The following is a 12,366-nucleotide window of genomic DNA, read 5'->3' as shown; positions in this document are numbered from 1 at the left end:
TATTACTTCTAAACAAGAAAAGAGCAACTCTGCAGTATAGCAATGAATCCGTACCAGAGGAGAAGAAGGAAATACAGTAGTGTATTGAACTTCAAGGGTAATATAAACTTATATATATTTTTTCACGGATATACGAAAGTCTAAATCATGTGCCTGGCAATAAGCTGTCATGAGATATGTACTACCTAAACTATGTGAAAAAGATTGCCTTGTATTCTGTGGATCTTTCCTTCTTCTCCTCTGTGCATCACATTAAGAAAAAACTTATCAGAACTACAAGACAAGATCCTTCTCATTGTTTCTAGGATTTGAAAAGCTGTTGTGTTAAATTCAAATTAAGAGGAAGAGGTAACTTAAGAAAGCAAATGGGGTATCTGTTTAAGTAGCAGTCATATAGCACTGACACAGTCTTGAAAAGAGAAGTTACTGGAAAAAATTTAAATGTGAAAAACCCTGCTGCTTGTTCATGGAAAGCAACTAATTATTTTCAAAAAAATTATTCATTTCACCCAGTTAAAAATTTCCAGAGTGGCCATCTAAAGAAGTCAGATAAGTCAGAGAACCAATTTCAGCATTTACTACACACCATGAAAGAGAAGTAGGGGGAAAAGGAAACAAAACCAGTACCAGACACAGTCCAGAATTCAGTCAATTTACTGTGGAAGTGGCTTAGAAAGCCTTAGGAAGGGTGAGAAAGAGACGTCGGCACAATTCAGTGCCTCCAGCAAGTGATTATAATAATCTACATGTCTGAAAATAGAGGTACTAAGAAGGCATACACTGCTCTGAAATTATACTGGAATAATCAAATTGCAATTACAGCATGGAAATTCCACTAATAATTACAGGTATGTAACAAAGGTCAGCAATGTTTCTTTGAAGGATATCAAGGGTCTTATCTCCAGCACATCATACTGCAACCACAAGCCCTTTCACTTGTCTGAGTCTTATGTTTAGATTATTTCTGGATTCTAGGATTTTGTGCTCATGACTACATTTTACAGGAAATCTTAATGCTGTTATCAAAGGGTTAAGAAGAAAGCCCTGTAATTAAAGAACCATCAGCATAAAGAAATTGTGCTAGTATGTAGGGAAGGTTTGTTATCTATAATAAGAAAGACCTAACTACAAGAGAAGGAGGAAAAAACCAAAAGCACCATCTGGATTACATTATGGTCTGAAAACATTCACTGACACCTAAGAGAGCGCTTAAATGATTACAGAAAAAATGAAATATTTCTAACTGAATTATCTGCACAACTGTTTTTCTTTACAGTATGGTATCAGAAATTTTGCACTGGATTTTATATACAGAAGATATATTTAAAAATAACTGTATACAGTTGTTTGCAGATACTTTTCCTCTATTTGATGTACAGATCTCTTTGTTGACCTCTGCTGAACTACACAGGAGTAGCTTCATCTATCTGCTATGCATCTTCTGTTTGGATGGCAACAAGAGATCAAGTATCACCAATCACTTTATCAATTTTACAGATAGATAGGAGAGATCAAGGTGGAGGAGATGAGGGGTGGAGAATAAAACAAACAGCTGAAATTAGAGCAAACCAAAGGATATCTCTATGTGACAGAGGGCAGTGTCAGACACAGAAATCTGGAAAATGGCTTGCCACTTCTAGCAAGAAGTCGAGAAGGATTTCAACTATGAAAGTGGAATATAAGAAGGGGTCAATGAATGACCATCTACTTATGGAATAAAAAAAAACAGTGTTGTGAGAAGTCAGGATTTCCAGGTGGGATGGAGATAGTTCTAACAGGTTGGACAATATGTTCCAACAGAGATCAGAGTGCAATAAAATTTTAACAGGTGCTACAAAAGGGAGTGTGTTCCTCTAATTTACGTTTAGCAAAGACATCCAAAGACTAACATGAAACATCTTTCAGATCTGGGGGGAAAAGAAAAATAAAAAAAAAAATCTAGTATGAGAAAAAGTCTAGAATTATTGTGAAAATATAGGTAGGAAGTACACTGAGCTACAAAAATAACAACTATCTTCAAAAGAAGAATAATCTTGTTGCCTGGAAAATGCTTTAGCCTGGTTCAGCCTCACATGATAGGCTATTACCTTGCAATATATAGTATACTTACCACCACTTAACTTCTGAGCTGGTAGTCTTTCACTGAACAATGTCAGAACAGCAAGGTACTAAGTAGAAAACAGTGTAAAGGAAGAGGAGAAAAAAGGCGGGGGAGGAAGGGGAGCAGAGGTGGATTGTATTCATACCCAAAGAATCTTAAGAAAAATCTCACATGCCTTTTAGTAGTATTCTGAATTCTTTTATTTAATACAAGCTCGAAAGCATTATGCACCTTGCAGCTCCAAATCAATTGTAAAATCTTCCTCTGAGTAGTTATGGATCAGAGAAACATTAAATTCATGTATCCCATGAATTTAACATATACATAAATACACTAAGTATATTTTAAAAGTTCAGAATTCATAGATTTTTATCTAATTCATCAGTAAGATTTGAAGTTTATAGTTCTAAAACTGTTTACTTGCATATGCCATCACTCTTAAGTGAGAAGTCTGTTCTTACAAAGTCATTCTTTTGCTTACAGTAGACAATGAAAAAGTGTTGAAGACAGAGGTATGTGATACCTGTAATGTATAATTTTCCCTAATTAATCAGTCAAATGACTGAGACTTGAAAAAAAGGCATAAGTTTTTGTAAAAAATGAGAAGTTAGTTTGAAGTCAGTAACAAAACCAGAAAATACTCAAGATATTGTAAGATATCAACCACATCTATGCAAAAATGGATGGGGTTTTGTTTTCTTTTTTGGGGGGAGGAGGTTTACAACTCTTCTTAATTCTGGAATAGTCCTGCTTTTTTTTTTTATTCTTGAAATACTGCTTCTTTTTATTATCATTTATCCTGCATTAAGTGGCTAACAAATTAACATGCAAGTTGTCAACAGATCAGTATATCAGGTCTTTTCCAAGTATCAATCTATGCCAAAGTTAGCATTAGACAAGCACTGGTAAAAAATAAAGGCAAAATAGAAAAACCTAGAAACTATAACATATAATTTAGTTGATGCTGATGACATCTCAAAGGTGTTAAATAATTTATCTAGGGTTTGAAGGGGCAGAAGGATTGTTGGTTTCCTTTCCATTTAGGATAATTGAGTCTAAAGTTAAAGGTGATTTTATACTTAATCTCACATACATACACACTAAATTTCTTATCACTGCAAGATGCAATATCATGCAACTGTTCTTAACACCTGGATAGTTTTGGAGTAATATACTAAGCAAGAATCACTATGTCAATGCTTATATACCCATATGGCTTTTAACAGTTAAGATGATGTGAACACTATGCATTTAAATTCTTTATGGCAGACTTTAGTGAAGAAATTAAGCATATTCATGGCTACCGTAAGTCAGCCAGTGCCCCTGTTGAAATTATTTTCAAATAGTTCAGAATTTCCATTAAACTATTAAAACAGTTCAGGGAAAACCTACTCTCACTCGAAAGAAATATTATAATGAAAGAAGCAATAAAAGCTGACTTGGAGCTGGAAGTTTTGCTCAGCACTGATGTCTATGAAATTAGATGCACAGTTTGCATTTATCTATTGGACTGCCCCTCAAATGGGATACCTGTGGTTCCCTGTTTGGTCTATGCAGCTTACTTAATGCTGAATCTTTCAATATGCTTCTTCGAAAAAACCCAAAACCCAAGAGGGAAAGTGTCTACTTCTAATCTGCATCACCTTACTGACTTCTGGAACTTAAACAGTATCATATGAAGAGTTAAAATTCAGAATACACAATTACGGTGATTTTCCCCAAGAAGTTTCTCCAACTCTGAACAGATGTCAAATGTTATCTGTGTTTGGGGTTTTTTTTTCTCCAAAAAGGCAAAAAAAAAAAATTCCTTTATTAACCTATTATTGGTTAAGCAGATCGTGTAAACACTGCACCACGTGTTACACAGACATCTGCCCAACAATCTACCACTGAAGTTAAAAAAAAAAAAAAAACAAAACCAAAAAACCTCATTAAACAACCTATTACAAAATAAGAATTATTTTCAATAATTTTACTCTAATCTTTAAATTTGTACCCACATATGAGACAGAAACACCCTATCTCACTTCAAGCTTCGATCTCCCATATCACTGTATTTGACAGTCATTTCAGCAGAATATTACCTACTTCAAAGCAAATACGGGTCATGTTTGCTTCACCGGTATGTGGGGGTTTTTCTACCTTTCTATGTTAACTGAGGTCAGACATTACAGTAAGACTAACCAGGGGACTCATACATTCCCTCTCATTCCTCATGTACGCAGACTGAGATACAGACTTCTGGGACATAGGAGGGGTAAAAAAATTGATGAGTAAACAGGAAATGTTACAAAGAGGTAAAAGAAGGTAGGTCCTTTTGAAGAAACCGTTACTGGCAGACTAATCTGACTGGGAATAATTTTCTCAGTGGGAAAACTGCTTTTAATTAAGCAGTACTTGTTAGAATTTCCTGACACAGCCATAAAACGTAATTGATACACAAAGACTTTCCCTCCTTTAAACAGTCTGCAAATTTACTCTCTCTCTAGCAACCACAAGTGAAAAAGCTCCATGACTGATCAGCAAGAATTCTAAGACATCAATATCAAAGCACATGAAAGCTTTTTTCAGATGGGATCCTTACCTTCCTTTTTCAACAAGCAGCAGGACATCTATTTTCTCTCCATTTTGCATCACACTACTGATTGCTGAAAACAAAACACATAAATTCATATGATCTACACAGACATACATATACACACGTACACGCATGCAACATACACACATGCTCATGTTTATTCAGAGATCTTCAGGGACAAAAGCATGGAATTTTTAAGCATTTCAAAGAATGCTGCTGATAATAGGAACAAAAATCCACAAAATACCACTTTTACAAAAAAAACTAGTACAGGAAATTAAAGAAATTATAAGCAGTACTTTTTAATGGTTTAGTTTATTAAATACTATTAATTTACTTTTTCTTACTATATTAACAATAAACTTGTAAATATAAATTCTAGAAGACATAATGATGAAGAAGTAAGATGGATTTCTGAATCTATTAATTTACTTGCACCCTAATGGCTACAGATATTTACAGTAACTTGAGTTACATGGTATACTGCCACCCTTCTTTTGCATTGCTAAAAACAGGACCCTGCAAAACACCTACGTTATAGAGAGGACAGAAAATACATCTGGATAGCTTCCAGTAATAGTGCTTATAAAACTATACAGTGCACTATACTAAAACCAGTCAATTAAATAACATATTTACTAATTCAAAATTCTGAAAAGTTGAGGGTTTTTTTGAAGTTTAGGTCTCAAATACAACCCACATCTTATCTAAGCTAATTCCCAGAGACAGTAAAGTCCTGAATAGCAATGAAACTCAATGAACACATTCTGATGCATGTTATATGATGTTTTTGAATCACACATACTCCTGGCCTCATTTAAGTTTACTGACTCAAATACTAAGATGGTAAGTGACTATGCTTCCACTGATGATTCATTATTTGGAAAGTTTTGGTTATGGAATTGAGTCTTACTAGTGGAACAGATTTATTTTTGACAAACCAGAAATCAAAGAAAAGACAGGAGTACGGATATATAATATTTCCAAGAAATACAACTCTGCTGTACATCTATAAAAACCTAAGCAAAAGTGATTTTCAACTGAAAGCTAAATAGGTGTTTAACTTCTATGCTTGAGATATACACAGATTTTGGATGCTCATATGGTTAGGGTAGGAGCAATTACAGTTGCATTATCAAAACTAGTATCAGAAACAGTACTCCTACTACCTAATCTTTTAATTCTGAATCAACATCAAAAGGTATTCACAAGGTAAAAGACAGCTAGAGGCATAAAAATATTCCTGATTAAAAGCCACCTTCATGGTGTTATACGCAGGAAATGAAAGGTGGCAGGAAATAAACAGTAGAAAGCTCAATGGCATTCAGACAAGTTTCTGCAGAACAGACAGGAGCTGACAGCATTTACGAACAGGATCATCAGTAAAGAGCCAGGTAATCTTCTCTATGTTACTTTAATATAAAATCTCAAATTATTTTTACTTTCCTATATAACACATTGCCTTTTTCAACAGAAAAACAAGTGGGGCAGATATGCTTAAAGAGGATTCAGAGCATAATTACGAACAATGATATAAAATCGGTCACAGAACACCATTTGTATAAACATTCTTATCTTTCCACATCATATTTTTAGTATCAGAAAAGTCTATTAGTCTGTGAAATAGTTTAGATAATTGTAATTTTTCCAGTACATTTGAGTATTTAAAAACTAGGCATGCCAATCACCTCAAGAACACATTCTGCAGGATTTCTGCCCTGTCAAAAATATGAGACAATAATCCCAAAAGGTTATATATTATATTCAGTTCTGTACTCTTGTAAAAAAGATACCGCTGCAACTGGAACAAAAATTGTCTTCATCCATTATGAAGCTGTGAAAAATCTCTCTAGTGTGTGCCATTAAGTGAAGAAAAAAATCCAAGACAGAGCTGTACCAACTCCATGTTTAAATGAGAGTTGGAAGAGCATCTGGCTCATGCAAAGGAATAGTTAGTGAGCTCCCTAATGTTTATGACTAAAATGTAATAGAAATGTTCTTAAAAGTGAATTAATTCCATAGACTATCTCCTGAATTCTAGACAATAAGCAAAATTCTTACTTAGCTCTTGTAACCTTCTCAGATGTATGGAATCTTCTTCACCATTCACCATTTCAAGACAAAAATAAAGGCTTGACTTCTCTATAGCAAACCAGCCTTTTCTCCACTGATCCAGGTTATGGCAATCTTTGTAGTACAGCTGGCCAATGAGGTCACAGTCTCTCTCTAATAAGCATTCAGCCACAGGGGGAACAAAATGCTACCAAAGAAAATGGGGTGAGTCAGATGAAGAAAAAAAACCCTCTTCCCCTAAAAAAAAAAAACAAATCAAGATATTGCAAGTCTATAAGATCCAAGGATGAAAGCCATGGTAAAAAAATAAAGACTTTCTGATTTATCATTCATAAACCCATACACAGACTAAATTTAGATTATAAAATCAAGTATAACATTTTTTCCATTCATAGTCTACAATTCAAACACTTCTGCTTCTTAAACTACAATTTGATTTAATTAGTAATGCGACTATTAGCAATTGCTACTCTCTAAAATATGGTACCGCTTCTGTTTCAGCAAATAAAAGAATACAATTGCAAGCACCAACAACTTACCTGAAATAAACACAAATAGTGTATACTTTTACACTAGAGCATCTTTAATATATTCTTAAGGTTGGCACTAAAATGTTGCTTCAATTCTTTTTCCATTTTATTTTATTATCTTGTTTCAAACATTAAATCACAGATGTTACTCGTTCCTGCTGCACAAGAAACCTTTAAACAAGATAGAGTGGTATTCATCAAGAATGGCTTCTCAGAGGATTTTAAGCTAACGATGACACTTTATTCTTTGTGCAAAGGCTCCTAGCCTAACTGGAAAAGATAATTATCAGTATTACCTTAGCTATTGCCCAAGTCCATTTTCTTTGTGAATATGCAGTTTCAGCTCCAAATAGAAAAACACGTTCTGACACTAAGTAGATTTCAAAGGTAAAGATGTCCCTAAAGCAAGCAAGAGGAAAAAGGCCGCTGTATTTAGTCTTCATAACAGTAGAAACACAAGAGTCTCATTTCTCTGTTTTTTTCATTATTTCATATCTATGGAATGGAATCCACGTACATTTCTCCTCCAATCTTACAAGTGCAACCCAGCTAATAACAGAGTATTTTATAGTAAAACAAAATGCTTTTCAGGTCAATAATATGTGTTTAGAGGCTACCGCATTACAGACTTTTCAGTAATTCTGAAGACGATAAAAACGTTTCCATACAGTCATTAAAATTCTAAGGGAATTTTTTGCTTCTGCAAGTTCATGTGATTTCAGCATGTACATTTTTGTGATGCACTGAAAAAATTTTGTTTAGGTTTAATATAAGCAGACCAACTTATTGAATGTGAAATCCTATACAAATCACAGAATCATATAAATGTAGTTCAAAGGGACTGTTGGATGTCACTTTGTTCAATCTCCCACTCAAAGCAAGACTTATCACTAACCATACATCAGAACAGCAATGAAAAGCTTTGAAAACCTTGAAGGGTGGAGACTAATATTTCTCTCAGCCACCCGTACCTGTTCACCACACTTCTAACAAAGAGGCTTTTCCTATCATCTGGCCTGAACCTCCTAGGGTGAAACGCATGGTCTCTGCTACTGCTTGCATCACCTGCCGCCACCACCAGGAAGTTTGGCTGTCGTGTTTATAACCACCCTTTGAAGCTTCTGATAGCTCAAGAGGTTCTTAAAAGTTAGTGGGTTGTTGAGCTTTTTTTGGGAGTGGGAGGGGGGGGTGGGAGGGGGTGGGGGTGGGAGGGGGTGGGGGTGGTGTTTCCTGGTTGGTTTTTGAGGTGGTTTTTTTTCATGTTAAAAAAGTGTATCATTACCTAAACAGATGGACCCTGGTTTTCCATTTTAAACTGACAAATAAGGATAGTAAAAGAAGAAAAAGCAAATCAGTTGAAATTGGTGTGGAACTCAGAAAGGAAGTATCTTGTACTTAGGATCTGTCTTGACCTTGTAAATTATGGTTCACGAATTTACAGTATGATTTTGTCTGTGACCTCTCCCTAGAATCCAAATAGATGGAGTATGCTTTTTCTTTTCAATGCTGGAGGTTGAGATCTGCCTAAATCTGGAGAACTGAACATAATTCAGTTCATTTATTTTCAATAACAACTTTTAAAATCATGTGTAAATACTTAATTCTGACTAATAGAATAGACATTTTAAGGACTGATTGTTCTCTACATGAAATATCAAATTTAAGGAAATCTCTCGTAAACTACCCAACTGCAGGTGAAGTACAGCAAAGGGTTAGCTATTCCCTAAAAGTCTTCAGCCAACATGCTTTTAATTCAGGTATTATCCCAAAGTGGAATCATTCAGAGATGTAGCAAGCAATAGGTTAGATTCAGCAACAGAAGTTGTATTTTTCTTTTTTCTATATACCACAAGGCTATGCTACTGCAGAACAGTGAAAGCCATCTCCACTGTATTTTATAGCATGTTGAAGCATCAAAATATCTTAGGATTTCTCCCCTCTGAACACCCTTTATCTCTGTAGTAGCTAAAGTACTTTCTTCCCATTATCTTTTCCAGAAACTTACTTGAACAGACTGTTTTCTTTGCAGACATTTATGCTTTGTAACTACAAGTATGATAGCATTATAGATAGAAAGACCTTGCTATTTTACATACACACACATGAGGAAATTTAAAAGGAAGTGTTCTGGAGTTTGTTAGACAGATTCAAAGTATAGTTTAAACAAAAATGTTGCCCTAAAGAAATCAAGTGTCACTGGTATGTGACTCAGATTTAGGTGAATCTCCATGTGAAGTTTTTAATGTACGAATAGGATGTGAGAGAGCCATAAATGAAAAACAAAACCACAAAAAAGTTATCTTCAAACAAACACAATGTTCAACAGTTTACACTGTTGTCCTCAGCTACATAACAAAGAATGGATTTAAAATGGGTTTCACACCAATAGATGTGACCAAAGCAGAAAACATTGTGGAGAACTCTAATCTGTGGCATTATTATCAGGAAAAAAAAAAAAAAAAGCAAGAGTTTTGGCTTCAGGCAGAGGTCAATCCCATAAAGAAAAATGAATATTAATTGTTCAATTTATCATCATGTAACCTTTTAAGCACTGAGAATATGCATTACAGTTTTAATAAGAAACATATGTATCTAATTTATACTGCCCTTTTAAATTACCCTAACATTTTCATTATATCACTATAACAAAAAAAAAAAAAAAAAAAAATCCCCAAATAGCACTTATTTTTGAAGTCAACATAAAACAATTCGGCTTTTTTTTTTTTCCCCCTAAATTGCATGTTCAAAATTCAGGAGCAAACAAACAGCTCTGAAAACCCAGAATAAAATCTTTGAAACATCTGAGGTTTTTAATCGAAATATTAATTTGGGAACCTACCCTCTATTTAAAAAGAAGTCTGACTTGTGCACTACAAGACAGATAACTTCACTGATGTCAATCATACCATTAGGAGTGGTAGCTTTATCATTTTCATAGTAGCTCAGAAAGCCACTTTCCAAAGTGCACCATCTTTTGTTGCAATCTATAATTAAAGAAATAATAGAAATATTAGAAAAGTGAGTTGGCATAATAATAAATTTACCTCTTCCTATAAAAGTTGCCTCACAGGATGCATAGCTCTATTGTAACAGTAATACATTTATGATGAATCTTACTGAATTAATTGCCAGGAATTCAATGTCTGTGTTGATCTACTTAACCTATAGAAACTCTAGTACATGGTAATTAAAGAAAAGAATGTTTCAAATGTAACACACTTATTTTTGCTTTATTAATATATTAAATATTCAATTGCTTCATAAGTTAACTTTACTGTTGTACGGGGCTTTTATTTCAGTTGCTGTGGAACTTGGAGTAAGATCTAGTATACAATACCATGCTACCTGTTTAGCAGAAGAGAGTTAAGGAAACAAAAAGAAAACAAGCTACAACGTTAGAAAAACTGAAAGCTACAACCAACAACAATATATTCTGACAAGAGCTGATAGTAAAACGAGTGAGTGAATAATGGTATGCAGTAGCAAAAAAGGGCTGGGCTAGTCTTCCTTTCATGTTACAGGAACCAGAGGCCAAAAACACATCAATCTGTCTTCCATTGTTTGGTAATGCTTGGGTGTCCACTTACTGTCACAAGATTAAGGAAAACAATTTAATCCTTTCAACAGTCTTGAAAAACAGTACCATACATGCCAGAAGTCGTATCCATTGCACACTATTAGAAAACACAAGGAAAACTACAAAAAGTTATTTAACATGAAAAAACAAAAGCAAAAATATATCCTATCAAAATAGTAGGGGATGAAAAACTGAAGAACAGAAATACTAATAGAATACCATTTTCTAGGTGCACCAGTAGCTGAGCTCAATTCTGCCCTACTGCAGGCCCAAGTGTCAGATAGCAATGAAATTGTACCAAATTTATTCCTGGATACTGGAAGAGATAAATGGATACATCATAGACAGGCGGTAGCTGTAGCTGTTTCAGGATGGCATGTTCACGTTAGAATGAATTAGAGATCTCCGTTGTTGCTATTCACATATATAACTAGCAAGGGTAAATTCATTTATAACATTGTAGTTTACAGAATGCTAACATTTGTAGGCTGCTTTCAACATGTAACAATTGACAGTTGCTGAGCACAGTTAAATTACCCGGTAAAGAATTCTATCTTCAAATAACTCTGAATTAGATATACTGGAGTATCTAATAATTGCCATCTATACTTTGGGGGGAAAAAAAAAAAAAAAAAAAGGGTGGAGGAAAACAATTTGCAGAGCAACTTAAAAGTATTATCTGGCATATTTAATTAAGACCCAAATGTCTTTTCCCTCTTATGGACCTAAAATACAAATACAGCATGTGACATAGCATATTAATGTCTCTTTGCTCCTCAAAATATTAATGTACTCATTCTAGCTTACATCTAGTTCACAGAATATAATTTGAGGTGCATCTAGTCCCACCACCTGCAGAGAAACAGATTCTAAGGGAAAATACTCTGTTTATTTCTAAGTCTCCAAATGCTATACAACTGCAAATGTTCTGGTAAAGTATTTGTGAGACTTGGCAAAACAGAAAAACAAACAAATCCCACAAAAATCAAACAAAAAACAAACCTGGTATTGTAGTTAGCCAGTACTTACTTGGTATGTTACCTGGTATTTCATCCAATTGGTTTTCTGTTACTTGCTATGTAACTTACATTTTATAAGTATCCTGGTACTACTTTGTTAGTATTTATTTGTATCATGCTACTTGCTATCTAGCTCTGTCTAAATACATGTTTTAAATATTAAAATAAACTTAGGAAAAAGTGTTTGAAAACATATAACTTGCAGGAGTCAAGTACAAAACTTGGAGGGTTTGACTGTTTATGTTTTTTTGACCCTCAACTTTCCCCTTCCCATCCCCGAATGCCCATTTTACAACATAGCTCACTGCTTCAATAGTCATTAAGATGTTACAACTCTCAAAGATGATTTTGGAACATCAAAGATTTTAACAGGGCTTCATAGAACCTTTTACACTAAAAACAGAAGCAAATAACCAAACCTGAGCCTCTAAACCTCTAACCTTTGCTTTTTGATCCACTACATCATAATAGCACCAATGTTAAAGTTC

At 34.3% G+C, this 12,366-nt stretch overlaps 1 protein-coding gene across 1 annotated transcript in view; it reads right to left on the bottom strand.

Annotated features, from left to right (window-relative positions):
• Positions 1-12,366, bottom strand: part of ARAP2 (ArfGAP with RhoGAP domain, ankyrin repeat and PH domain 2) — a 114,432-nt gene that overhangs the window by 43,258 nt on the left and 58,808 nt on the right. The window contains exons 15-18 of the mRNA XM_010020956.1: positions 10,122-10,266; positions 7,579-7,681; positions 6,741-6,939; positions 4,686-4,749 (exon numbers count right to left, since the gene is read on the bottom strand). Of these exons, the coding sequence (XP_010019258.1) occupies positions 4,686-4,749; positions 6,741-6,939; positions 7,579-7,681; positions 10,122-10,266 (511 nt within the window). The remainder of the gene's footprint in view (positions 1-4,685; positions 4,750-6,740; positions 6,940-7,578; positions 7,682-10,121; positions 10,267-12,366) is intronic.

Source organism: Nestor notabilis, unplaced genomic scaffold (assembly GCF_000696875.1).
Source record: "Nestor notabilis isolate BGI_N333 unplaced genomic scaffold, ASM69687v1 scaffold9918, whole genome shotgun sequence".
Classification (NCBI taxonomy): Eukaryota; Metazoa; Chordata; class Aves; order Psittaciformes; family Psittacidae; genus Nestor; species Nestor notabilis.
This window is presented reverse-complemented; position numbering and strand designations above follow the sequence as displayed.